The 27,909-nt window shown below is 42.1% G+C and overlaps 1 protein-coding gene across 3 annotated transcripts in view; it reads right to left on the reverse strand.

Annotated features, from left to right (window-relative positions):
- pde4d (phosphodiesterase 4D, cAMP-specific) overlaps positions 1 to 27,909 on the reverse strand; it is a 151,203-nt gene that overhangs the window by 111,248 nt on the left and 12,046 nt on the right. For 2 of the 3 annotated variants that reach the window (XM_068566787.1, XM_068566786.1), the window contains exons 3-4: positions 24,826 to 24,899; positions 13,021 to 13,259 (exon numbers count right to left, since the gene is read on the reverse strand). In XM_068566787.1, the coding sequence (XP_068422888.1) occupies positions 13,021 to 13,259; positions 24,826 to 24,870 (284 nt within the window). In that variant the 5' untranslated portion in view covers positions 24,871 to 24,899. Of the gene's footprint in view, positions 1 to 6,775; positions 7,111 to 13,020; positions 13,260 to 24,825; positions 24,900 to 27,909 lie in introns of those variants that run through there. The other variant, XM_068566785.1, reaches the window with a different exon arrangement.

Here is a 27,909-nt window from a genome sequence, read left to right on the forward strand (position 1 = left end):
TAATATGAAAAAGGTGTGTTCTGTGTCAAGTTGTCGTGTTTAACTGATGTTTGAGCTTACATGGTTACAACGAGCAAAAAAGAGACACACATACACATGCCCCCTGAGTGCTGACATTTAGAAGGAAGTCACTGACCTATAGAAAGCTTTAAATCTCTGATAAGATAGTTCAACATTTTGGGAAAATAAGTTTTGTCTCTTTCTTTCTGGCAATAAGACCCAGACAAGGTGTTACACCCGGACCATCTGTAAGCAGTAGCAAGGTTGTTTTTGTTTGTTTCAACGTGGACAGATTGTAAAGCCCTCCAAGGCCAATTTGTAATTTGCGATTTTGGACTATACAAAATAAACTGAATTGAATAGAATTTGCTGTTTACAATGTTGCTTGATCAGTGGGGGAAAAGGGGTGTGTCTCGTGGACGGGAGTAAGTACTGTGTGTTTTTGGATTCAATCATCACTGCATTTCCAAACATTTGTATATGAAGATTAGGTCTTTGTTTCTATTCAGACCCATGTGTAAAGACACATCAAGCGAAAATAACATTCACTACGGTTAAGTCCTGACAAGTAATCCCTGTTTTGTAAGTATTCTACAAAGCTTTGATACAGATATCCTGACAGAACAGATGCATTATTCATATATCAGTAGGGTCTCTCTCAAAGCTATCAGCAGTCCCTAGACCATACCAGTGGCTAGCCAAGCTCTAGCCTTTATCACCCTATTGAGTGTAATTTGATCGGTACAGCACATCCAGCCAAGAGCTCAGGGAATCACCCAGCATCACGCAGTCTGTCTACAGAGGCTTTGGCTCAGAGCCCTTTACAAGGCTGTTCTTCAAAAAGGGTTTTCATTCATTTTTAGGAGCTGAACAGATGACCAGCAAACAAAAGGGAAGCCAGGGGAGAGCAACTAAAAACAAATGTTCCCGCTGATACATAATTAGTTGAGCACCACTCCTCTCCTTTGTGAAGCAGTAATGTTTTCCTAGAGCCAGTCACACTCCAGTCAGCCTGTGGTTGCTGCTGGACATAGTCCAGTTTTCACATTGGACAAATATGTTCTGCAAAGCAGGATCCCAGGATACAACAACAGAGTGTTCATACAGCGTCCAGTTGTGCGAACTTTGATTTCAATCAGTATTTGTTTTGGTCGAGGACATAACTTCTCCAAGATTGGATTTTTTTTTTCCTGTGCAGTTTTGATTGAAAGTAGCTAGATTGTGTAATGATCCTAGAGATTTGTTTGTCTTCCGAACAAAGAAAGAAAGAAGAAACGCTGTATGGACAAACATCATATTCCATCTGTATTAAGACGCGTGTTAGGGTCAGACTTCTTGAGTTTACCAAATTCTATTTGTTTCTTCTTTTTTTTTTTAAATGGAAAAAAAATCATAGAATATAAGAAATAGAACAAGAACATAAAGCAACCATATGTAAAAAAAAATAGCATTAATATAATTCAGTATTGCAAGTAAAAATTGTAAAAAGGACAAAGTGAATACTCACTTTTTACATTTTATCCAAAATAAATCTAATATCAAACATAAATATTACATTTCGCACCTCAGTGTTGAACATCTGCATCCTGAAAACATGGATCAAATTTAAAAAAAATAGGAATTAGAAACAAAAACAATTCATTAGAAAAAAAACAGAACAGCCTCCATAACCTTTGCCCTCTCGTACTATGCTAGTTTCCCTCTCTTATCATCTATCTCATATCCTTCCAGTGTGTTGTTATTTATATGTATCATCTTCAACATGTTTTTATTTCCTTTTCACCGTTGTATCATAAATTAACTCTTTTGACCGTAGCAAAATGATCATTTGTATTAGTCCTCACCAATTGTTAAGTGACTAATTGTTCAGACTCAGCATGGTCTGTGACCATGCTGTGACCATGCTCAGCATGGTCTGTGACCATGCTGAGTCCCACTACTTTAAAGCAACTTTTGTATACTGTTAAATTCAAATTGAGAGTGAGTTTGTGTTTGATTTATATACATTGCCCCCAATAAACAGTAAATTATATGTGACTATAAACACGTTCTATAACAACGTGTTTTACTTTATACTATATTGCTATTGCTTTTGAGATGGTGCTGGTGTTGTAGACAGCGGTTGGGGAACCTCTCAACAGTGTTACAGTTAAAGATGTGTCTTTATGACTGAATTAAAGACAAGGCTGTCAGAAAGACTGAATAAAACAGTGACTGTAAATGTCATACAGTTAACTTGCTCATAGTTTATAAGTAGCTGTCAAGTGGCATGGATTTTCATGGTCTTTCATGAGTGTTTTCAGTTTTACTCCATCCACTTATTGAACAAAACCATATTCCATCCACTTTTGTGACCAGCTTTTTTGAAAAGATCCTTTTTTCTGTGCTTATAGCTGAGGTAGGGAGAAATCAGACCTCTTCTTCACAAAGTAACACAGTATCTATTTCGTATATTATGCAAAAAAATGAAGTTTCTGGATTGAATAGAAAAGTCATTACCTCTTTGAGCATTGATATTTGCTGTACATCTATTAGCGTATTCATTTTAGAACACTTCCCATCTAGGTGTTCGCACAACTGACTTCCTAATACACATGCTCGTCTTTCAACAGCCGGGTAATTCACACAAGTCGCCTGAAGAACAAACTCAACACACTTTCCACTTGTGCCTGAATTAACAGATCAGTAAGACCCAGACAAGGTGTTACACCCAGACATCTGAGTAGTTCTGTGATCGCTGTCTGTTCCTGTTGTGCTGTCTGTCACTCACCTTGTCTCTCGTTTTAGACTCCTCCCTCCTGTGTGATTGCAAGCCCCGCCCTAATTGTTTCCACCTGTGTCTAGTTCTCCTGTGTATTTAGTCTGTGTCAACCCCTTCTTCTGTGCCAGTTTGTCTCTAGATGTGTTAACAGACCAGCGTGTGGTGTCCCCACGTAGGACCCCTTTTCAACGGATCAACTGTGCACCGAACCCTGACCGGATGGAAAAACTTTGTTTTCTACACCTGACTACTGTGCCTCAGAGTTTGCCTGTGAGTCCTGCTCACCATTGTACAAGTTCCCTAACATTAGGGGCTAGCGTTCACATGTAATGGTCAGCTCTGCTGGCCTTTCATGCTGTGCTTTGTGGCCCATTTTATAAGCGAAGCTATGTTTGATAATAAAGACTGGTACAGTGGTCGCAATGTGTTCATTAACATGTTGTGGACGTCTTTCATATGCCTGGGAGCCCAGTCACACAGTACAGTAGATGTGTGCTGTGGCAGGCTATGCAGTATGACTGGGAGTGTGGCGGTGACTTGGGTTATATATAGCTATGTACCGAATAGCAGTTCCTGGCTCACTCACCAACGCCCTTGGGATCTAATGACATAGCCAGGGGGTTATGCTTCGTACTGGCTAAAAACCTCACTCTGGCTACTCTCAGTAGCAAGGCACAGTAGGAGTAGAACTGGCTGAAGGAAAAATCAACGACCGGTAACAACAACGTCAGACAAGAGTAGAGGGCCGAGGTAGATTTTCCAATCTGCTGCTGCTGAGGGGACAAACTGTCCAGATGGAGCACCTTCCATCCCTTCTCCCTTCCCTCCTCATCCCTTTTCTTCGTTTTGACATTTCATTTTCTGCCCGCTGACTCGCCAAATCTCGATTGTGAATAGAGAGAGGGAGAGAGGGGAGAAATCATGAGCCTCCTCTTCAGTGACATCTCCACAAATAAAGACCACCACACCTCCCCTGCAGCGTCCCCATGCAGGGACAGGCGAGCAGGGAGAAATGCCATCTCCTCATCAAAGGATGCTCCAGATTCTTCGTGAGGTCTCACAGAAGCCGTGAGCGGCGTCAAGGCTCAGCCTCCGTTGTGACACATTTGGGTGATGCGTTTTTACCATGGGGACCTTGTGCAAACCAGCCGGCCGGGCAGACACTGTGACATCCACGGTCCTCTGAGGAGACAGATCTGCTGTCTTTCTCTCTCTGCAAGACTGTACTCAGTGTGTGTTGAACAACTAGCTGACTCTTCTCTTCAGTTCTTTACAAGGGCACTGCCTCAGAAGGTTTTTTTTGTATGTCTTTTTTATTCAGGAAATATGTCTTGATTATGTAGCTTGCAGCAACAACTTCATTCCTGATTTTCATTTTTTTTTTCATGTGAAGATAGGCAACCTGCCACCGCCTTGATAATTGTAAAAGTCAATGAAATGCAAGCCTTGGATGCAAACACGCATGCATCATGCGCCACATTTGCGTAGGCTGCTGAGTATCCGAGCAGCCGACTATAAGTGCTAAAAAGCTTTCGAGCCTCGAGGAGAAGTTGTCCGTCTTCAATGACAAGCAGCCCTAGTTTATCTGTGTGTATGCAAAGGCCAAATGGCCTTTTAAAATCAATGCAATGAATGCCGGTGGTGTTTGGGCAACACAATCAATAAGGCAATATGCCAAGCAATGTTGTTTTAAATGAAACGATCAATTAGGAATTTTACACAGTTCTTATTTCTTTGTATTTCTTATTTCTTTGTATCCAATGTTCTATTTTTAGGTTGAAAATATCTGAGTCACTTTGAGAGAAATGGATGCAACCTTTTTACTTCACACACTTCAACTGCAGATGCAACACCTGCAGTGTTATTGTGGACAATGTGTCATGATAGGATGGTCCTCTGTGATTCCTAACCCTAAAGGTGTGTTCATTTAATGAAAAAAAACAAAAAAAACAGACAGAGGCCATGGCGAGTCCAAGTTGCAGCAGACATTGAAATAAGAATTACAAAAACGCGGAGACCCCGAGGATGCACATAAAAACCACGACCAATCAAATGATTGGCCGACCACCAATACTGGCGTGCTGGGCTGCGGTGTACAAGGGGCCAAATTTGATTTGGCCTGCTGTTAGTGTTCCTGGATATGTGCTGGAGTGCAATGTGCCTCTTACGTAATTAGCCTCCTGTGCAAAATGTTATTTGTTTGGGTTAATCTACGTGTAATGACCCTCCTGAAGCAAATCTGAAACGTGCTTGAATGATCCCAAATGAAGGTGGATTACACAAATGTCTCCTGTGAAATTGCACTTCGTCGGGATAAAGTATAAGTTCAATGCAACGTTTTCACATCACACCGGGTTTTGGTCCAGCACACCACTCTGCAATGTCACTTCCATCTGTGCGCTCATCACTCCCTTCCCTCCCTCTCTCTCACCCTCCCTCCCTCCCTTCCTGGCTTCTCCTCCATGTGACTGCTCCGCCAATGTGACAGAGACCAGTCTGTCTGCCGGCCAGACAAGCCAGTGTGCTTTTTATTCAACTAGACAATTACTATCCTTTTTTTTTTCTATTTGAAGAAAGAACGAAAAAGGCGAGCTGTTTGACAGAAACTTCACAGTCACTTCAGTTAGGGAGCTGCGGTGACCTTCTCATATTTCAATTCAGTTGGTCGTCTCCCCCTCCCTCCCTACCTCCTTTCCTTCCCAGAACAAGTGAGTAATTAGAGCAGAAACATTTCCCCACACACCGGGGTTGTCCGAGTGCAGAGATGTCTGTCTCTCTCTCTTGTCTGTCTGTCTGTATGCTGGCAGGCTTCACTAAAACTGCCATGATTGTACAACATCTGGTTAAATATGTTTGTGCGAGCTATGTCTGTAGACCCAGCACTTGTCGTGCATTCGCTAAGATTGTCCATGTTGTTGTGTGTAGTGATTCTAATTATTGGGGGGGGGGGGTGTCAATTTATATTAATGGCGACTGTGGCTCAGTGCTTAGGTTGCCTTTCTTTCAATCAGAGGATCAGTGGTTCGATCCCCAGCTCTGCTCTCCACATCGATGTGTCCTTGAGCAAGACACTTAACTCCTAATTGCTCCCTGTTGCAGTGTCTATGGTGTATACAGCAAAAATGTAAGTCTTTGGAGAAAAGCGTCAGCTAAATGTAATGTAGTGAAGATGTAGGCTAAAGCTTTCTCGTTATCTCGGAGACCAGAGAGTATTTTCAAACATGAAAAGCTGACTATCCAGTCTTCCTAAAGCTAAACGATATCATCCCTGAAGATCACAAAACACTACTCTAAAAAAGGGGTGTGAAGGGGTGTGGGCTGCCAGCGTGTTTTGTTCAGGCTACTCCATGTGCATATCCCCTGAGAACTGCCTTTAGTCAACGCCTACCTTTTGCAGTCTGCTGTCATTCTTCACGAAGTAACCTTTCATATACTGTGCCAGATTTAGTTGATTTAATAGACATGAGCATGAACACAAACCCCTGCGACAATGCTTACTTATTCCTTTTAACTTTTCCCCTTTTTATTTTCTAGAAATTACCAATCATTTTTAGGCTTCAGTAGCATCTTTCTGACAAATATAACAGCCAACTGTGAGCGTGTGTAAGCTTAGTTATTATTTTTTTAAAAGATATTAAAAAAAATACATTAAACAGTTAAACACACGACTTCAATGTGGAAAAAGGTCATAAACTGCAATGATATTATGACGATAATTGTGCGACTATTTCATTCTGTTTGCTATCGACCGACCCATATACTTTATCCATCGTGTCGGAACCAGTACAGTAGTGCTCAACGCTTTCCACGGTGCGATGCCAAAAGTGATGATAAACAGAGGTCGAGCATCGGCGAAGCCAGAATCAAATAACCTCCTCAAAGTTCGGACGAAATACGAGCCAAAGGACTTCTCCGCGCTCGCGCGTCGGTCATGCACACAACGCCCATGATCATCGAGGGGAAATTAGAAAAGCGACACGAGAGGAAGAAAAGCGGTTTCCCTTTTGCCCTTACCGTCGGAGACCTTGAAACGACGACGGCCAGGACATCCTGGATTTCTTCAGCCCGGGTCGGTGCCCCGTGTCCACGGCGTAAGTCCGGTCCATGTTCCTTGGTTTAAGGTATCTCTCGGTGTCCGAAAAGCCTCTTTGTCTCACGCGGTCGTTCTTGCGCACTACCAGCGCGTGGTGGAGCGGAGCGAGCGCTGGATGGTTCTGCCTCCACAGATGTTTGGGCGCCTTCGCACTCACGCCAGTTCCGCCGGCGGCAGCCAGAGACGCCGTGCCCACTGTCCCGGAGGCAGAGTCCATCCTCCCCAAAACGTTGCTTTTACAATATTGTGCAAAAGAAATAAACACTTTCGAGGCATTCAAATGGAATGACCCGTGGGTTGAGGTGATGGGAGGGGATTTCACAGCACTGCGAGTCCAGGTGTTTGTTTTTTTTATTTTGTTTTTTTTAGAAATCTAAACAAAATATTTCCGAATGCTAAATTGTAGGCCTTACCCTGGAAGTAATCAAGGCAACTTTATAGCCACTCTGGGTGCTTCTTTTTTTTTCTTCTTTGGAGCTCACGTAATGAGTTTAACTCCATCAACTTCATCCTGCCCTACATTGGACGAAGCCAAACATGAACCCATTTACGCATCCCGAGGCAGACCTACAAGTGCGGTTTGGAACGGGGAAGTGTCCCACAATGGAGCGGAACTCGACTCAATTAAAGCTGGTCTCCAAGTGCTGCCCGCTTCCTCCGTACACGCCCATTCCAGCAAGGTGCTCGTGCTGCTGCGGCGACGGTCCGAGGACAGTCCTCGCGGGGCGGATGGTCATTCCACGTTACCCCTGGAACTTCTGAGAACCCCCCGCGGCTTGCAGTTAACTTAACCCACGATGCGCGTAAAACCAACTAGACATGACGCTGCTCTTCCCTTTCCCAAGTCCCCCTGCAAAGAACAAGTGGCGACGGGATATAGGGAGCAGGATGATCCATAAAACATTAGCGACCCACCCAGAGCACCTCCCCTTAAATCCTCCATGACTGGAGAGAAGGAGATGGGAGTGGACAGAGAGCCAGGTGGCCAAAATAATAGAACACTGAACCAGTTTTCAAATCCAGACGCACAAATAGGTTTATCTCTAAAAAAAAAAAAAAAAAATCCATTGAGGTAGAGTTGAAGAAGAGGACGTGCAGGAATATATTAATAACAGCATGGCTGTTCAACACTCTGCAGGTAATTGACAGTAATTAAAATGAGGACCTCTAAAGGAGGCATGTGATGTCTCCATGGCACAGACACACCCAGCCACCCTGTTAAACATCTACTTCTAGGTTGATGAACATAATATTGGTTAGAAATAAGGTGTCTTCAAAACAAAAGTGGCTGGCAAATGAAACACAGTGTGAAGCCTTGCATGTACACGCCAGTAGCTCACGTGTGGACTTTGTGCTGGTCCCACCGCGACCTGCTGTGGAGTGAACCATACGCCCTGTACTGATGGAGCACAACTGAACGATACTGCACACACTGTGAGAACTGACCTCAGACCTAATTTATATTTAAATTTAATTTATTTTCCATTACCCCGATCCCAAGCAAGGTCTCGGGAAGTTCGTATCCCGTCATGCAGTGAAAGTCACCTTTAACAAACAATGTACCAGATGGGCAACTTGTTATGTTGCCACACACAAGCATAAGCACACACGTGTGTGTGTGTGTGTGTGTGTGTGTGTGTGTGTGTGTGTGTGTGTGTGTGTGTGTGTGTGTGTGTGTGTGTGTGTGTTCACTGGATTTAATGACTTTGTAAACATCAAACATGGTGACATTTAGATGTGTAGATCTGTCAGCAGTCAACATGAGTACTTCAAGCTATAATGTGCTTTCTATCCTAATTATGTTTTCATATACAGTATGTTATCTTCAATGTATTATATGTCTTAATAGACAAAAGTATCCCACCCCATCCATACTATTCCAAAATGTTTGTTACGCCATGGTTTGTTACTTTATGATGAAAAAAAAAGTAGCTCGATCTCAGAAGGAGTCGGTCCGGGTTCAACAGCGCTCACGGCTAATTTTATGGTTAGTGCAAGCTAGCGGTTGTGTGCCCAATCTGGTACACAACCCAGCACTATTGCCGTCTTTGGTGCAAACGGCTGCGTTTTCTGTCCTCGCCTGCAGATGTAAATTGTAACACCCAAGTGAACCATTCATGACATTTTACTTATTTTCTTTTTATGTTTGTTTTCTTTTCTTGTTTTCTTTTGGGGGGTTGATGGGATAATGATGGAGAGAACTATTAGTGCAGTCGAAAATAAGTGATTCTTTAATTATTTAATAGGGCAGCCAAACAAACCAGACCAATTCATCTCATTAAAATGTGAACAAACCTAAACCTAACCTGCATGTATTTGTTTCTAAAAAAAAAAAAAAACAATGAAAGAAGAGAGAAAAACTGTTGCTTTACAAATTATGTTTCTTTAAAGCAGATAACTCTTGGGATGACATTTTAGTGTTTGTGAATTCAATGCACTGATTAGCTTGTTGAGCTAATACCCAATGCTATTATTGATGCTGGTACAGCCTGTCAGCATACATTTATATCTTATCCCTTTTTCACACATTAGCGACATAATGAACATCTGTTGGTTAGTGTTTGTTCATTTGTTAATATGTTGGTAATGAGTTGTGCCCATCTGTAAATATTGTCTACCATGCAATTATAAAGATTCATTCTTTATTTGTAATTAAAACCACATTGATGTGCATGGATACCAAACAAAACCTAATGTTTTATGTTCAGTTTGTAGTCTTGGGACTTGCCTCCAACAACAGAATCAATATCTACTGATGTACTCTGAGGCAGGGACCTATAAATTAAACAGAAGCTGTCATGCTAAGTGTTTGCTCGTCACTATGTGTGGCAAAAACAACGGCATTGGAACTTGTTTAATAGACAGACTCACTTTTATATTCCCATCAAAAGAGCGTCTAATGGAAACATAGTGCATTACTTTGCACCACTTCTTGGTCCGTGCATTAATACTGACAGTCTAATTATGCCACATACAAAGTTAATGTCACTAAATTCACTCATTCAATGTTTTACAACAGTACATTTCTTTCACAGCGCTGTGCTGAATTATAGATGAATCAGGCTTGAAGCTGAGTCAAGAAGTATGGCCTTTGTTAAAAATCTCCCCGTTGCCCATTTTTTTCCCGACAGTCCATTTTTCCCTTAAACTGCTCATATTTGGTCTGCTGTGTTATGAAAGCAGTCAATCTTTTGGTTGATATGGTGTTAACATGATGGGTCATGACTCATGGTCTAATAGGCAGGCTTTTCTTATTTCTTTTTACATCAGGTTGAACATTGTTTTGGAGCTGCAGGCAACAGTTTTGAAAGGAGCATTTGAAGTTCTCCAAGTTAAAAGAAAAGGCCTTGAAATATTTGAAAGTAGTAGATATGACCGTCTGACGTCGAAGAAAATGAGACGGACTTTTGTCTTCATTCAAATAAGCACACAACCTCCTTTCAAACTCAATCCAGCCCAAGTACTGAGGTTTTTAAAGAGTGGTGAACTGTGCACACAGGAATAGTTTGTCCTTTTCTGACGTTCCCGTAAAAGATTTGCTGACACTCATTCAGAGAAGATAAGCTGCCTCTGCTGTACATCCAATGCCTGACACTTTTTGTCATTATCACAACGACTGTCTTGACTATGTTTCTATACTATGGGTCTCAGTTTCTGTCCGAGATGGAGTAGACAACTCTGTGAGCAATTTAGATGTGTGACGCACCCAACTACAGAGAGAAATGTTCAAATGAAGATGAAAACATACTGCATTTTGAAATCCGCACGTTTTTGATATTATGGCTCTCTTTTTGAAGAGAGGAGTGGAAACTATTGAAGCACTGTTGTGCAACAGGGTCGCAATAAACATCGCTTCGGCTTGCTGAAAATTTAATTTAGGGCCTGAATGACACCATCCTTTGTTGTTTCCCTCTAAAATAGGTCCACAAGTCAATAACACTTTCTTCTTCTTTAAAGTCTCTCCCACAACACCATATCCTCTAATTAAAGCTCTTTTAACAAGCCATGGCCTTATAAATAAGTTGCACCTCAATGCTTGTTTTTCTATTGCTCATTTTCTCTGTGAACCACTGCAGGCCACATCATTCTTGGCACAGAGAGAGAGCGAGAGAGAGAGAGAGAGAGAGAGAAAAGGTCAAAACAGAAACATGTGGGGAAAAGCGGATGCATTTTCTTTCTCATCTTGCGCATGACGCGCCACTGAACTGCGTTACGGAGATAGCGTGACGCTGATGAGGGAGACAGAGTCTATCGAAGCATGCCATCGCAATCAAAAACCAGTCCGAGAAGCGCACTTTTCCCTTTGATTGACAAGATAACTGCTATCTGTTCCCATGTATAATACTAACTCAGGACAATGGGTATTGACCACTGATTTTATATTGCATCTGTCTGGGCACATTTCTGCACCATTCACTAAGTTAATCATAGATATGGCAAGCTGTTTGTTGAGTTTGTTTCCGTCTCCTGTCAGAGAATCGAGCTGGTTGGACCCTTGGTGTCTGTCTCTGCCAAACCTCATTTCATTCTCGGGAAATAGGGTGTGATTCTCTTCTCACTTCTTGAATGGGCACGTTTTCAAGCTTAAGAGAGGGAGTGCACACTAAAAGGAGTGGGGGGGCTCATACATTTGTTTGTCTTCTCTTTGTTGTAAAACTAAGTCGTCGCCATAACCTCTAAAACGGAGACTTTGAAGGTCTCCGCTCGGTGCGATCTGCTTTACAAAATGTCACAGAAAAGCTTGGATAATTACAGTTTGAAACATATAAATAAATGAGATGTACAAGGCTATTGTGTTACTGTATAACACAGATTAATCAAAATCACCGTGCTAAATGAGAAAACATGAGGCAAGGTTTTTTCCCAAAAAAAAATCTCCTGAGTTGCTTTTATCTTGTTCATCATGTTCAAATGGTGAATAACATTCCCTGTTTTGAGATCAGTAAGTGCCAGTGGTGACAAACATGAATCTATTATGTGTGGTTATTTAATGACTCACACTCAGGCGTCATTTAAATACCAGAGCTTTGCATTATTAGTCCACTACACATCAAGCATACTTTGCATTGCTGCCAACCATTTTTCAAATCATACCGTTATTGATTTCCTACCTTTCAGGCAGTGATTTGTTTCTGGTCATTTCAATACGGTATGAAGCCCAATTAGCAGAGGCTTAGAAGTTGTGTGGAACAGGTAATCCATCACAATGACATTCTGTCTCAGTCCAGGCATTTTTAGTTTTACTTTTAGTTTCATCGTCGTCAGACTTTAACTATGGCTTAGATCTAATTCATATTCAGACGGCCTGACGGTATCAAAATACACACATTGCACAAAGCCGTCTAGTTTTTGACTTGTCTTAAATATAACCAAATAACAATGAATTTTGGATAAAGTAGGACTGAGAAACTGAAAAAAACATGTAACAATACAGAAAAAGCTGTCCAGTGGCATAAATTCTCAGTGCAGTGGTGACTTGTGGCAGAGCTGAGCTGTTTAATGTGACAGGGCTGTCTCAGGATAGTTTCCTTGTGTTAATAATCTCTGCCACGACTGTATGTTTCTAACGCCTTACTGTGGTTCCCATTCCACCATAGTGTTAGCAAACCAGGTGTCACTGATTGTCAGCATGGCTTTTAATTACTAGTTAGCCTGAGGGTTGGGTGGCAAAGAAGAGCAGAATTAAGACCGGCTTAACGCTACAGACCAGTCTAAAAGATCCCTGTGATTGTTGTCACAATGCCATTAAGCGGCTGAATATCCAATCTTGGACACAAATCATCCAATAGACTATTACTTTACAGCAATAATATGGCTTTGACAAAGAATAAAAGTGATGAACTGTGTATTGTGATCGATTGAAATAAGTCTAGTTTACATAATTTAGTATGCAGACATTCTGACATATATGGAGACAAAAAGAACCGTATCTCAAAATGGGTTGGATGCTTTGGATCACTAGAAAACATCACACAGCCACCTGTAGATGTGTAATTGCATTTCAACCTGTAAGCACAATGTCAGGCACTTAGCGAGAGATGTGTCTTCAAGCTGCTGTATTGATTAAACCACCCCCACGCTAATAACACCCTACTCTAATTACCCATTGCACTGAAAGTTATTTTGTAGTGAAAGGACACACACACACACACCCAAGTCGTCTTACCTGCTGGTGTCAGCGGAGGTGATGGCGATGAGTGGCGGGGTGTGTATTGACAGTGTTGTGGGCCGTGGTGGAACTGTGACTGCGTCCGGTTCTGGCTTACGATCGCAGTAGTACTGCTCTGCCTGTCGAAAGGCCAAAGGTGGCAACTGGATCGTCCGGCAAGACAGCCTCCGCACCAGGAAGGGCTCCATGTAGTTGACTGACTGCGGCTCCGGCTCGTCGGATGAATCATCGGACACCTGGTTGAGGAGAAAAGAAGTGTTGGTGAAATGACAGCTGTGCAGACTTGTGATCAAAACACAGCAAGATTGAGACGGAATACTAGACTTAGATTCACCTTGAGGTCAGACGTAGGACTTCAAATTGATTCTAATGTTGATCTGAAAATAGCCAGTTGTTAGCTAACCTGTTAGCCATACAGTTACTTTAGTGCAGTGGTTCTCAAACTTCTTTTTTTGTCACACCCCACTTTGGAGGAAGAAAAATGTTCATGTGCCAACGCCCCAACAAAATGCAGATCTCCGTGAGATATTATCAGGCTGCTGACAGTCCTAATCAAGCAAGTAAGTGTAAACACCTGTGTAGTGGAGGTAGGCCTTTTATTTTCATTATACTACATACTCTTTAAATCTATTTTCCGGGAACATAGTTGCCGCTGCACCACCGGCCAACACAAAGCAGTATCTGGTGTTTTCCTGTTTTTCAGCATAGCCACAACACACATAAGATATGATAATATATAACACCACTTGTTTTGGAAAAACATCATATTCACAAAGTCACACATTCTAATAGACTATATTCTATATCTGTATAATTATCTGTAATTTGCATTATACCATTTATTGTTTCTTCTTTCCACCCCTGTGTGTGTGTGTGTTTAGGCTAGCCTGTGTATTTTTTAACCAAGTTTACGTTTAAGATAATTGTTTTTTTTTCCCGAAAGGTTAAATTATTCCTTGCTTTCCATATTTAAGTTGTAAATCATTTTTTCTACTTTATTTGCATTTTATTGATTTGAGAACATTATTTGCCCAACAGAAATGTCAATTTAATTTATCTCTTGCGTGTGACTTTAAAATGTCTCTCTGCATTACATTAGTCCTTAATGAGTGAATATTAAGATGTGTCATGGGGAATACATAACTGTGTTATTAACAATATTATAATGCTTTTAGGAGGAATGATGATGTCAGGGTATAAAGTGCTGAATACAATGCAGAGAAAGAAACAAATAGAATGAATATGAGTAACTCTTATTGTTGAGGACTTAAAAAAAAGCTTCAAATAGAGACTTCTATAAAGAAACTCACTTGAGGAGAAGTGGCAGCTCAAAGTGAAAGCGCCACATCCCATTGGGTCAAGAGGGGAGAGTATAAAAAAATCTAATGATTGGAATTTCAGCGGGAGGCAAGAGCTATATGGAAGCTGAGACATTGTACGTCTGAAGTAAGACAGCATGGGAGCAGGGAATGTTATTCTACAGTAGCAAGTCAAAGTGAAGGAAACTCATCAGGTTATGAATATCAGAGACGTTGATTCTGATGCAGAAGCAAAAACTCTCCTTGTACTCAAAACTGCTTCAAAGCCAATATAGTCAAACTTTTCACTGAACGTAAGCATCTGGGAATCCATTAGCAGTCATCAATCTTATTTTCAAACGCATTACCTAATGCAAATGACTATTTTTAACATGCAAATTGCTGTTTACTTTCATTGTGTTAGCCTCCGGTGAGAGATCCTCTCCCTCCCTTAACACAAAACACAAAGATTATGCTGGACAGTGGTAGACAGAAGCTACATTTTGTGTCGTGTCTCTGGTGTGCCGTCCTTGGGGAAAGCCCAGAGGTGATCAGATATTTGCGTATTGAGTGATTGCAGGAGTATCTTTGATTCAAGACGCACTTGACTACACACACACACACACACACACACACACACATTTCTATTGAGCTGGTTAGACCGCATGATGAACTGAGGCTGACTTTGTGCCATTAATCTTGCTGCGAACCAGGAGGAGTTTTCATTTGCTCTGCATGAATTACAAGAGTTCCCCGTCAAATAAGACTCAACAGGTAACCTTTACATTCCACATCGCTCTTCTACAGGTGACACCTCGACACGATATGCTTTTTCAATGGTTTGTGTTTCAATCTGCCCATCCTAAGCAGACAATAATGGCGCGGGTGGGTTTGCATTAGGGTTAGTTAATGTCCCACTGTGCTGCATATAGACAGTAAAGTCTCTCTGCATCTGTATCAGACGCTGAACTGACCAAGCATCGGTATTAGTGAATTTTAGCCTTACGGACAATAATAACTTAACAATAGCAAGCTGAAATTAAGATGTTCTTATTTTGGCCAATTTTGTGTGTTGCAGGTATCCATACATGTTTTTTTGCTATACCAAGCAGAGATTGCCAGGGCTGTGTGCGTAGTCTGGGGCAGCCTGTCATATAAAAAAAACATATTTGCCCTCCGGCTGCAAACAAATGAATTATCCTGGCAGTTAGCATATTCTGCCCCTCCCAGCGTTATACATCTAGTTTAGACCAGAAGAATTGCTCGGCGCAGTGACGTGTGGGTGTGCATGTATGTGTTTGTCTCCCCTTTCCCTCTTTGTCGTGACTGTTCAGCTTCCCCCACCGTCGTGCGGCCAAAACAGCTCACACAAACCCCCCACCTCCTCCCACCTACCCTCACCTCTGCCCGTCCATCCTTGCATCCATCAAGATGCCAATCTTCATCCAGGAAGCCATCGAGCCCTTTATTCCTACATAATTACCTGTATTAGACTCATTACTACAGACAGTTGCTTACAGAGGAGAACGAGGAGAGCTCGCATGATTAACCTTTTAATCACTTGGCAGTATATTCACAGACTACGAAACAATTTATGTAATGGCTCTTTGCTCTTTTAGTTTCTTGTTACTATTGATGTCACCCTTGGATTTACACTTTATTTGATGCACTACTCTTTTAGGTCACTCTTTTATATCACATTTTATCTCCTCCCTTTTGTCAATAAAAAGGAGAAGATCAGAATATTCAAGTTAGCAGCAAAGTGTCTCTCTCTTCATCAACTCTCCTTTAAAAACACAGAAACAGCCCCAAATAAAGGTTTGAAATTGTTGTCAGTAAGCTTTTGTCCTGTTGTGTTCCTTCAGATAACCATGCTTAACATCTGAGGAATGATAAAACAGTAACGAAAATGGCATGAAAATCAAATTGGATTAAAACAGCGAGATCATCAATCGGAGTTGTAGCCATGTCAGACAGATGAAATGGGGCAACGCCCTTCAGTGATTTAAAAACAAATTAAAATAATTTCATCATAAATTCTGCGACAGACAAACATAAAAAATATCCAGATTTCAGGATTGTGCTCTCTGTCTGGTTTTCGTCCAAACGCGTTTCACTGTGTTCTGTACCAGCTGGAACTGACCAATAGCTTTCTTAGACACACCAGACGGACAGAGTGACTTACAGGAGTGCATCCTCCTGCATGAGAGAGGTGTGACACAAGAGACTACAAAGATGAGGACATCCACTTGCGTGTGTGTGTGTGTGTGTGTGTGTGTGATTTTCCACTATAGAATATACACCCACAAGGCCTTCATCTTCACTCACTTGTGCTGTCTCTCTAAATGCCCAAAGTGGCACTTTATGATAAGTGAGATCAGTGAAAGGTTCCTTGTTCTGCTGTGACTCGTCAGGGATCTCTGTGTACTTCATGTGCCAATCCATTGATGGCTCTGGTCGAGGGCAGATTTGATGAATGCCACAGCCAGCCGAACTCAGGTTGTGAATCTTCTGAAAATTCTTCTATTTTGTAGTAAGACGTAGAGGTTAACAAAAATTGACACTTGCTATGTGCCAGTCCTAGTCCTTTTTGAAGCAACGGGATAACTGACATTGAGGTTAACGAACGCAGCTTCGCCATTTGTAGCCAGCAGCAATGCCCGGTTTGACTGGCTGAAAACGACAGCTTTCACTTTCTTTATCAGCTGTAGCTACTCAGCTCAGTGGGTTAGTTTAAAACATAGGAACAGATAAATATAATAGATGTATAATAAACTTTCTCATATCCAACAAAGAGCAAGAAGAAGCCTCTGATATTCTCGCACCAAAGACCAGCTCTAAAGGGAATGTTTAATTTGCCAACATGATTTTCTGCCACCCAAAAGGACGAGAAGGTGGAGCTAACTACAACCCAACACTGGATAAGACATTTCAAGCATAGAATAGAAATCACACTACAAAGGGGTTAAAGTTGTATAAAACAAACACGGACAACTCCCAGACTAAAGATTGAAACTAATGATTGAGACCTTAAACCCATGTTTACAGTGTTTACTGTGATCGAGAAATGACCCTTCAGTAGTATACTTAGCCTTGAGACACAATGACAACCTCCCCAACTTGTCATGGTGAAGAAGTACTTCATTTACTTCAGAAAGATGTGGTTTCAGTGGGCATTTAATGTGGTTTTGGTTACCGAGAGAGTAAATAAATCATTACAAAATGAGTCCTGTGAGCTGAGCCCTTAGGGTGCTGTCACACTAGCAGTGTGGTTCATTTAGTCTCGAACAAGGGGAAAAATTATTCACTGACACATTTTAGTACCGGTCCGATTCCTGTTCAAACCAAGAGATGTAAAAATTAAGTTTTATAGACTGACAGGTAACTCGTTGATTGGGCAGTTTTGGCGATCGGTATCATTTGCACATCTTCAATTCAAGCAACTCATGCCTCGGGTGTTTAGATTCATGTTTTCTAAATTATTAAGTGTAATTAGTAGTATTATTAGACTGCAAATTGACCATGTTTTTTATAATAATGTTGAAGACAAGACGGTACAAAAGCACCGTTGGTTTGACGATTTCGAGGATGCCGGAGCGATTTACTGTGGGATTGCTGTCACACACTGTTTTAGGTAGTTAATGAACTGACAAAGTAGGCTACACAGATTGAGTTCTTTCACACCATCCCAAACAAACCGTATAACCGGGCCAATGCACCTGAGTACGCTTTAACCAAGCCAAACAAGTTAGGTGTGAACGCATCCTTAGAGAGAAAATCTACTGGAAAAGAGTTACTGCAAGGACAGCGAGGTAAAACGTTTGTTTAAACAGCCTCAGGATACTTTGATCATGAGAGCACATCAGTGTACCATGGATGTGAATTGGAATTTATTTGACCAAATCATTATTCACCAGCCTTTCTTCTGGGAGTTGCAGCCTTTGATGAAGACTATTGATGTGAGGTTTCTTAGGTGTAAAGGTGATTCAATCTTGGCTCCAGGGACGTTTCCCCACATGCAGCTCTCATTTATTCACGTAAGGACTGACAGGCGGCCACATCTTTGCTAGTTTGTTACATTTCCTTCATCCTAACGGATTCCTCTTCCAGACTTCTCCTCTGATTTTGTGATTAAGCCAAATAGCTTGGACTCCATTTCCCTGTTCCAATGGTCCTGCTGCACATCAAACATCCAAAACATCAGGCATTACCGCCCACCAACTGTCTCCACTTTTAAGCTACATCACGGGGTTCAAACTGTCAATTAAATCTTATCAATCAGACTGTTATCTCAGCAAACAGGACGCCAACCCCTTTTCATAAGCAGAATTATTCATTATCACCTTTTTTTCAGTTGATCTTTTGAAAGATTAAGATGGCACATCGGTTGGGTGTTACTTGGCCGTTTAATTCTTTGGTACGAGTTCACAGCCAAAACAGCATCTAGACAAGCCCTCAGTCTTGTCAGCGCTTTTGGCTTTATGACAATTGGGCCCATGATTTCATCTAAAGATAGAGGTGTGAAATCATCAGTCGGCAATACATGTGTTGGGGTCGTGAAGAGCTGGCTTCCTTGATGCATCTTTCTCTATCCTTCCACAGTTTTTCCTTCACCATCCAAAGTTGGAGCGTTACCTAGGGTGTCTGTGCACGTCTGTGGTGAGCAGGGTCGTCCATCAATCAGAGGATCGGCGCTCTAGTAGCTGTGCCCACGGTGTGCGAATGTTAGTTACTCCTTTCGCCACTGCCATCAGTGTGTGAACGGGTGTGTTAAAGCGCTTTGAGTGTGGGGAAGACAAGAAAAGTAGAGGTCCATTTACTATGGCATTAACCATGCCAGACAGAGAGGCATTTCTGTCTTTGAAAAAAACATATCATCACCTTTACAGTCTCGAATGACAATGAACATAAATTCATCTGACATCGATTTATATTCCAAATATTCCAGGATCCATGTTGATGATCACACAAACATTTCAGAATCAAGTGGGAAACGAATGTGCCATCATCGCTTCAACTAAGGAGGCTACCTGCACTATACTCGGTATGTGCAACGCTTACTCGTCAGTGCCATCATCATTCATCTCTGTGCTCTATTGATTGATTTTTATCAGAGAATGAATCTTAAATGGATTCTGGGCAAAAGCCTGGCGGCAACGAGAGAAGTGGCTGGGAAAGAACTTAACACAGACAATGCCGAGGAAGGAAGAGTGAGGAAGAGAGAGGAGAGATGAAAAAGAAAGATTGCCATTGGAGGAGTTGCAGTAAATCACCTGGTTGAAAAAACTATTTAGTCTTTCCATTTATCTGCCGCCTTATAGGCAGCGCTGGGCTCTCTGGAGGGCGACGCTACATTTGAGACGAATGAGAGAGAAGGAGGTTTTATCTACAATCTGTCCTCCTCCGCCTGAATTCTATTGGCTCCAAAAAGATCTCATGCAGCCTGATTTATTTAGGCAAACTCGTTATCTGTAACTCTGCAATCTGAATGTCTCCACGAGTCACGAGTTCGCTCGGCACATGATGTCGAGGGGAAAGGGTTGCCTCAACGACACAGGTTTATCTGTCTCTCCGTGGTGAGAGCTACTGGTATTTACAACCAGGGTGTGCGTTTTTACTGCCTCAGATGGTTGACGTAGCTGTAAAACACAGTATCCTAGTGGGGCAGTAAAAATTAACTCAGTTCATCTCCTAAAGTCCACAGTGCTCACAGCTCCACAGCAGATTTATCAGGGTCAAGGAGGACAGAGAAAAGAGGGATAGTGCGCTGGGAAAATGTTACTGTTTCAGTCTTCTTTTTGCATTTACAGCATAAATATTTCCGCCAATACGTAAATAAACAGACATAAATATATCATATAAAACATAGAGGATATCATGCACGGGTATATTTTTCACACAAATAATATTTTTGTGGACTCAAATAATAAATTGTTTAGACCTATAGTGGTCCTTAATCAATCATCAGAAAACCTCCGTTTCATCGCACATATACCGTGAAATACAGAGTGCAGCTGTACCACATGTGGCAGTAATGATATTTACCTTTCTTTGTGTGGGATATTAAAAATCTCCATGCCTCTGCTAAGTGTCTGCTCCTACTGTTATATGCAAATTGGCTTTCTATTCTTAGATATTCATGGTATACATTAAGTCTTGAGGGTTTTTTTCTTTCCCCTTTTCTACCCAACGCAACGCTGTCTTACATTTCCATTTAAATTTGCATCACTCTTTGGGTAGTACAACTTCGATAAAAATGCAAATTTTGATTTTGATGTGACATAGCATGCCTGGGATAAAATGTCTGCCTCAAATGCAGTTGCAAAAAGTGTCCAATTTCGCAGTGTGATAGCAGGCAGGATGTGGTAGTTTGTAAAAAACACAGTGGCACATATATTGTTGTTTCCTATTAATCCCAGCATGAAAAGTGACAGAAATGAGACATGGGAAAAGATTAAGTGCGAGAAAACTATCAGGACGGGTGATAAGGAAGAACAACGGTGTACTGAAGTGTCAAATTGGAGGTGAGGGAGATGAATCAATTAGTTTTCAAAGAGCCCCCATCCCCCTTTTTCCTCAAGTCGCCTGAGGCAGGAGAAGATTCGCCTGTCAGGGACCAGACCTGGGGTCTTCCTCGACTTCAAGCATGGCTCTGTGAAGCACTGGTCGATGCAAAGGAAAATAAGATGAAATTCCAATGGGAGGCCCCCCCCATACCTACCGCGACGGGGGAACTGATGCAACAGAAGAAACGCAAGATAACACTTAATAGGCGGCTGATAGTGCTGAAGTTACTGAACATTTACCGCACATTTTCGGTGAATTCTCATCTGTGCAAAGGGCTAAGGTCATTGTGAAACAAAGATATGAAGTGCAGCTGACTCAGAGCCGAGATAAAGTGTTTGTATCTGGATTGTTCTGTAATGGGGAGACAGAAAGATAGCACGTGTGTCGTCCCTCAATGGGATCCGACCGCAACCACGACAGCAGATTTGTCTTTACTCGAATCCGGCACGTGAACCTTCCCCCTGCGTTAACACACCGCTCTTCATGCGTCAGCCCCACGTCCACGCCGAGCGTGCCGTCAAACACCTTACGTAAGATTGATCGCACTTTAAACGCAGTCAACAAGCTGTGAAATGAGAAAAGCTGAGCGGGTGGTAATGTGTCTCTGCACAAGGTGTAGCGCAAGAGATAAATATTGGGCCTGTCTGCCTTCCTCCCTGTGTGCTTGGATGATGCCTTTACAGTGAGTGTTGGCTCCCCACAAACAAATAGGACAGGAGGACAGACCATGACAAGTGCGTATGGACCAGATAAATAAAACAAATTGGCCCCATTCAGTTTAGCCGGACTTGGGGGCAAAAACACATATCATTTCCCAAAGTGGCCGAGCATGTCCTCATTGTATGTAGCTGCCTGCTTATCTAATTACATGTTTCAAATATGCCGTGGACTACTCGGCTCTCTCATGGATAAATATGCCGGCAGATAAGCAGTGGCTCAAAAACAATTAGCAATGTTTGCACTGGCCCCGGCACATCAGTGATAAGAAGAAGGCTATTGCTCGGTGTATTGTAACGATGCACTCCGCTGTGTATGATGCCGTAAAAAAGTTCATTTGGGTGAAAAATGAGAGTAGGGTGGAATAAGAGGAGTGATAAAAAAAAGCCCTTACAACAAGAACAAAAAACTTGGCTCATTGTTTTAGATAAGTGGTACCTACCTGTCTTTAATGGTGCCTTAAAATCCTGAAGAGGATGCAAACTAGTGTTAAAAGCCCAGTTTTTGGGGAATTGAATTGAGCGTGTGTTTTTTTTCTTCCATAAATATGTCTGTGTAAGGAAATATAAGTATAACTTATGACTTGTCGTCCAAGCCCTTTATTTTATTCTATTATCCCTTGTCCATTTTCTTTATTTGATCTCCTGCAGCTGGTTCTTGTCCCGCTCATCTTTCAGAGACTTCTCTGATAATGTTCCCATCCTCTGATCCTGTTCAATCTAATTTCCCAGCTCTTTTTCATTTAATATCTTGTCATCCACTTCCCCTCTCCTCATCCCGCCAGCCCACACCTGTATGAGCTGAGTGTCAACTGGCTTTACTGCTGATGAATGTGATTTTAAATCATCAAATAACTCAAGATGAATCCTCCTGCTCCTTCATATTTGCACTCTTCCCGTGCATTAAATCCCCAAGCATCGCCTTCCCCGAACCAACCAGGTCCCTTCACCTCACTCGCAAACCTGCGCCCTTCATCTTCAAGGCCAGAGAGGCCCAAACACACGGCCCGATGCTCCCCTGCTGGGCTCTAATTGGCGATCAAGATGTGCGCGGGAAGTAGACAGAGCGACGCTTTGCCCATTTTTTATTTGTTCATCGCATTCACGGGGCCACAGTCACATCTGCGTAACCATGGTGATGCTGATAAGGTGATTCATGACTATTCATCAATGGCGCAGCCTTATTGGACAGCCCCCGAGAGCCTTGCAGAACGAATTCATCAGTGCAGCCTGTGTCCCTGCTCTACCTCAATATGCCCCTCAGGATGATGAGGGAGCATCTCCACAGCTCTCAGTTTGTTTTTCACATCCACTTCTTGTCGTAACCTCTCCCCCCCACCACTCTCCCCTTTCTCTCTTCTCTCTAATTACCTGTCCTCTCTTGATGTCCCACCCCATTCCTCTCGCAACACTTGTCGCTCCTCTTTGCCCCCTTGCCCTGCTCTCTTCACTCCGTCTTAAGTGACGAAGGCATTAATCACAGGCACATCTTAGATGAATTACAGCTCAACTCGCCAAATCTTCTTACTGCAGCTCACTACCGCTTCCCACGAACAAGGAAGGGAGATAACAGTCAAAAAATACTTTTTTTCCCATCCCCAAGACATTTATTTTTTTTAGCAACGAGCAGTTGTGTAATTAAAATTATCATTGCCTTTTAAATGACACAAAATGTGAAACATCAATCAGAGTTTGTTCTTCTCGAAGGGATCTTATTCCATTTTAAAAGGTCATTTATAATTGTCACCGTTGCGTTTATTTTTTTTTCTGTAACCATTTACATTCATGCAGCTCTTTTTAATAATATGCCAGTGGGACTACATGGATTTGTTTTAATGTAATGTGTTGTGCATCAATTTGAGCAGTCTATCTTGTAGGCAATCATGTCTTTTGTTTTTGTTTTTCCCCCGCAATAGGTGACCTCTGGCTTCAGTGTTTCCCCACAGGAGAGACAAAGAGTTCACCAGCATCGATTCACATTTTCTAAAAGCAGCACTGTTTATAACAATTAATATCCGAGTAGCACATTAATATCCTACGGCGAGGCAGAAAAATGCATCTGAAAGAGCTGATAATAATAAGGTTTCTATACTGACAAAGAGCAGGTGGACCATGTGGCGAACTTGCAGCAGTCTTTCAAGGGGAAATACTCCATCTGCATGCTTAATGCATTTCCTCTCTGATGTCAGCCAATTTGAAAGACTCACACACCGGCCCTACATTTGGACGTCGGCTCAAGGTCAACAACCAAGGAGTGTGATTGAATATCTTATTCATGCACGGTGCTGCTGCTCTATCCCAGCTCCATCTCTCGTGGAACACAGCAGCTCTGACCTCTCTAGTTGTTTGTGAGGATTTCCAGGAACCCGCCTATTAAATCCAGATGGATAGTGGTGGGTGACGGACAGCTTGCACACAACTCCGGCGACATCATGCAAGAGCCCAGATTCAGTCTGGAAGATGTTGCTGGTGGTTGTTGTGGGGGATGGGTGATAATAGAGATACGCAATGAGAGAAAAATAACAGTTTTTACCTTTTGTGGAGATCGTATAACATGGTGCTGTAAAATACTGCGGTTTGCAGTGTTAGATGCTAGCATAAAAGATGACTGCATTCAAATAATTGGTTGTCATGTATGCTCGACAAGGATGTGTGTGCATTTCTTGCTGAAAGACAAATTGATCTCACCTGAATCACTAAATGGACGATGCCTTTTTTTTTTACTCTTTTCTACAGCTAATGGGAACGGACCAGAAGTTATTTTGCTACGTTTAAATTCTGCTTCACAGAAGCTGAGACATGTTTGTATTCTAGGTATGTACCAAACATTTCCAAACCATCTTTCCAAGTACATAAAAAGGATTTACACTGCACATCATGAACACCACACTGTCATCACACAAGTCTTTTCACAATTTGAATTATCTCACTTTCACAAAATCCCATTTGGGGGTTTCATCCCACACCGCCACTAATGGTCGAAACTAGTGTGTAATTTTCAGATATTTATGAGTAGCTCATTAAACTCTTACTACTTAAACTTAAGTATTCATGGGATATGTATTAGGACCAGACGTATAAAAAGCCCTGACATAATTACATATAATGGAGTGCGATAGAAGACGTGACTATGTTGACTGTCACGTTGCAGAGTTATGTAAAGATGAAAGATGAAAGGATGTAAAGGGGGAAATAAAAATACAAAGCTGGTGTTCACTTACGCTGTCCCGCTGGCTGTTGTCTCTGGACCGCTCATTCTCTTCCATGGTGCGTGCCACCTCTGAAAACAGGAAGGCTTCCGTCGCACAGACATAATCGGAGAGGGGAATCAGCAAAAGAATACAAAAAAAAAAGAAAAACATTTTGTGAGGAGGCAGCCCATCTAATTTCCAAGACTTGCAGGCATGTAAACTTTAAAATAAAGTCAATCAAACATTCAGTTGGATTCAGAGAACATTTTGATGTATGTTACTTCATCGAAGTAAAGTTTTTACAAAATGAAAAAGATGAACAAATCTGTGAAGAATTGATATGCAGCGATGGGTTATTTTGAAATGTGTTGTTTATTGTTTGTGCAAGCAAGACAGCTGTTTGTTGACAGGCTGAGGTAAGTTTATGCCATCTCCAGGGGCTTTTGTGGTTTGAGAATGTGAAAGCTTTGATCTCCTAGACAACCGAGCACTAATGCGTATGGACGTGCGAGTGCATGTGTGTGTATGTGGTGAGAAAGGACCTACTATATGCATTAGGGTGTAAAAGGTAAAGGTCAGTGAATCATCACCCAGTTACACACAACCTTGTTCTGTTTACATGGCCTGATAACCCTGAGCCTACACCTCTCTCTCTCTCTCTCTCTCTCTCTCTCTCTCTCTCTCTCTCTCTCTCTCTCTCTCTCTCTCTCTCTCTCTCTCTCGTGCTGAACTAGATGTCCACAATTGTTCTTAGAGTGTAAAGTATTGAGACACCTGCAAAAAAAAAAAAAATCCCTTGAGAACTTCAAAGACGTAAATAATCCAATCTTGGTTTGGTTTGATTGGAGCGTTCACAGACAATCTAGTGTTTTCGCATTCATCTCACATCAAGGTGTCTTTTTGTTATCAACCAGCAAAAAGTATCAAGAAAGTAAGAAGGTAATTTAGCACTCTTTTCTGTTTAAATGCACATGCGCAGTCCCTGAATAATACATTGTCTCTACCTGCCTTTCCCTACATACGCCTTCATTTGTATGGTCCATGAGCTCAGAACAACACCATCCCTGCGTTATCCCTGTCTCCCAGGACTCATCAGCAACACTGGATGCACTCTGAATGAGAGAAACAGCTAAACGGGTAACACATTATCCTCCACCCCGGTCTGTTAGCTCGGGCCCATCGCAACTAAATAGATACGGAGTCACAGCACGACCAGGTAATAACCACCTACAGAAAAAAAACAGACAGAGCTAGGCTATGAGGAGAGGAGAGAAGAGGAGAGGAGTTGCATGCTGTTTGTCAAAGTGGCATCCAACAGTCACATTGGATCATTGTTACTTTGCAAGTATTACACATTTAGTTACACCACTAGGTTTATTATGTTTGGGCTGGTGAGAACAGCTCCACTCAAAATGATTTGGTCCTCTTCTACTGTGAGAGTCCTGCAGTTGGGTTTGGTCCAGTGGGAGTGTAATCTGCACACGAGGCTGTAATCATCAGCATGGAGCACAGACTAACCTCAGGGCAAACCGCAGCCTTGACTTCTGCTCATATTCAGCTATCTCTGCGAGCGTTAACTGCTATGAGCCATCATGCTGAACCACACTTACAGGCTCTGGAACCAGAACCGATTTGTAGCCGGCTCAACATAGCCACCACAATCCCTTAACATGGAGCAACAGCGAGTTGGACATTTTCCGTGAGACATTTCTCGGCACCTCACACTTCTTTCCATGCCTCTGTAGCCATTAAGTGTTCTAATGATGTAAGTCTCCATGATTAAAGTGTCTGCAAAGCCTTGCTGGCGGTGTTGCACTTGACACATTCTGCACAGCTGCAGCTCTATTGTACGGTGCCTGTTCGGAAGACCCAGTCAATTAGTTTGAATTTGTCGAGACTGCAGTTGTGAAAACTGTAAACAGCTAGTTCAGTCAATCATGCTCTTCTCTGGTTTTGTGTCACACTCATACAGAGTGAGAAAACTCTAATTAGCGGACGGAGTGATACAAACTTTCCTGAACGTGGCGGCGCAGTTGACATTTTGCAACTGGCAAGAACTCGGTGTCTGAGTGCAAACTATTGTGTCATTATCCGCCACATAAAAATTCCTCCTGCTTGCTCTAATTCGACTAAAGGTCCAGCATGGCTTGAAGGAGCTGTTAAAATAACTGAAATAAACTCTCCCTCTTTCCACCTCCCGCTGTCTCTGCAGGGTGAGCCTTCAACTCAAATATGAGGATTCTCCAAAACAATGTGGATTGCAATCTTGATAGTACAAAGCAAATTGAGCAAAAACGGAATCGGCAGGAGACATGATGCAGATCCAAAGTACACAGAGGGAGAAGAAGAGGGATAAACAGCATCAGGCTCTTGATCTCGTACCGCCATTATTATTCACAAAGCTTCCCGAAAGCTGCACTGGAGGGGGGGATGAAGTATTTTGACATGCAAATTTTCAATTAAAAAAGGCAGCAGATGACCATGCTCTTCAAATCTTTGCCTCCACAGCAATGTGAACCGCACAGATTATTAATGCGTATTTTCACTGACTGTGACACAAATATATATTTTTATGCTGAATAACCAGCCTCACGACACTCTTCCCTCTCAGACACGCCTACACTTCAATAGGATAATTAATTCTCTGTCAACGGAATGGGAGAGTGATTCAATCATATATCGATATATTGTCATACACAATTTTGTCATCTTAATTGATACTAAAAAGCATCTGAATTGATAACAGTTCTGCTTCTGGGAGTGGGGCTATATCAAGCTACTATATTCACTTATTGAACCACCAGAAAATGTTGCATATCGTGATATACATCGTTATTAAGATATGCAATGACCTCTAACATGTTCATAATGTATCTTGAATATCTTAACTTCTAAGAAGATTTTGGCCATGTCGCCCACGCCCAGACTATTCAAAGGTCTCGCCTGCGCTTGTGAGACCTGCCACTCAGCAACACCGCTGTTTTGCACTAAAACAAACCGATCTAGTCTTTTTTTTGCATCGCAGGCAGGAAGCCCTGATGCATGTGTGTGTGACGAATCAGTGTGGCACGGCGTGGGCCCACAGCACACACCACAGGCGGTTGATTTCTGTCT

This window comes from Clinocottus analis, unplaced genomic scaffold, assembly GCF_023055335.1.
Source record: "Clinocottus analis isolate CAN_PGR_092001 unplaced genomic scaffold, fCliAna1.0.p SCAF_7, whole genome shotgun sequence".
Classification (NCBI taxonomy): Eukaryota; Metazoa; Chordata; class Actinopteri; order Perciformes; family Cottidae; genus Clinocottus; species Clinocottus analis.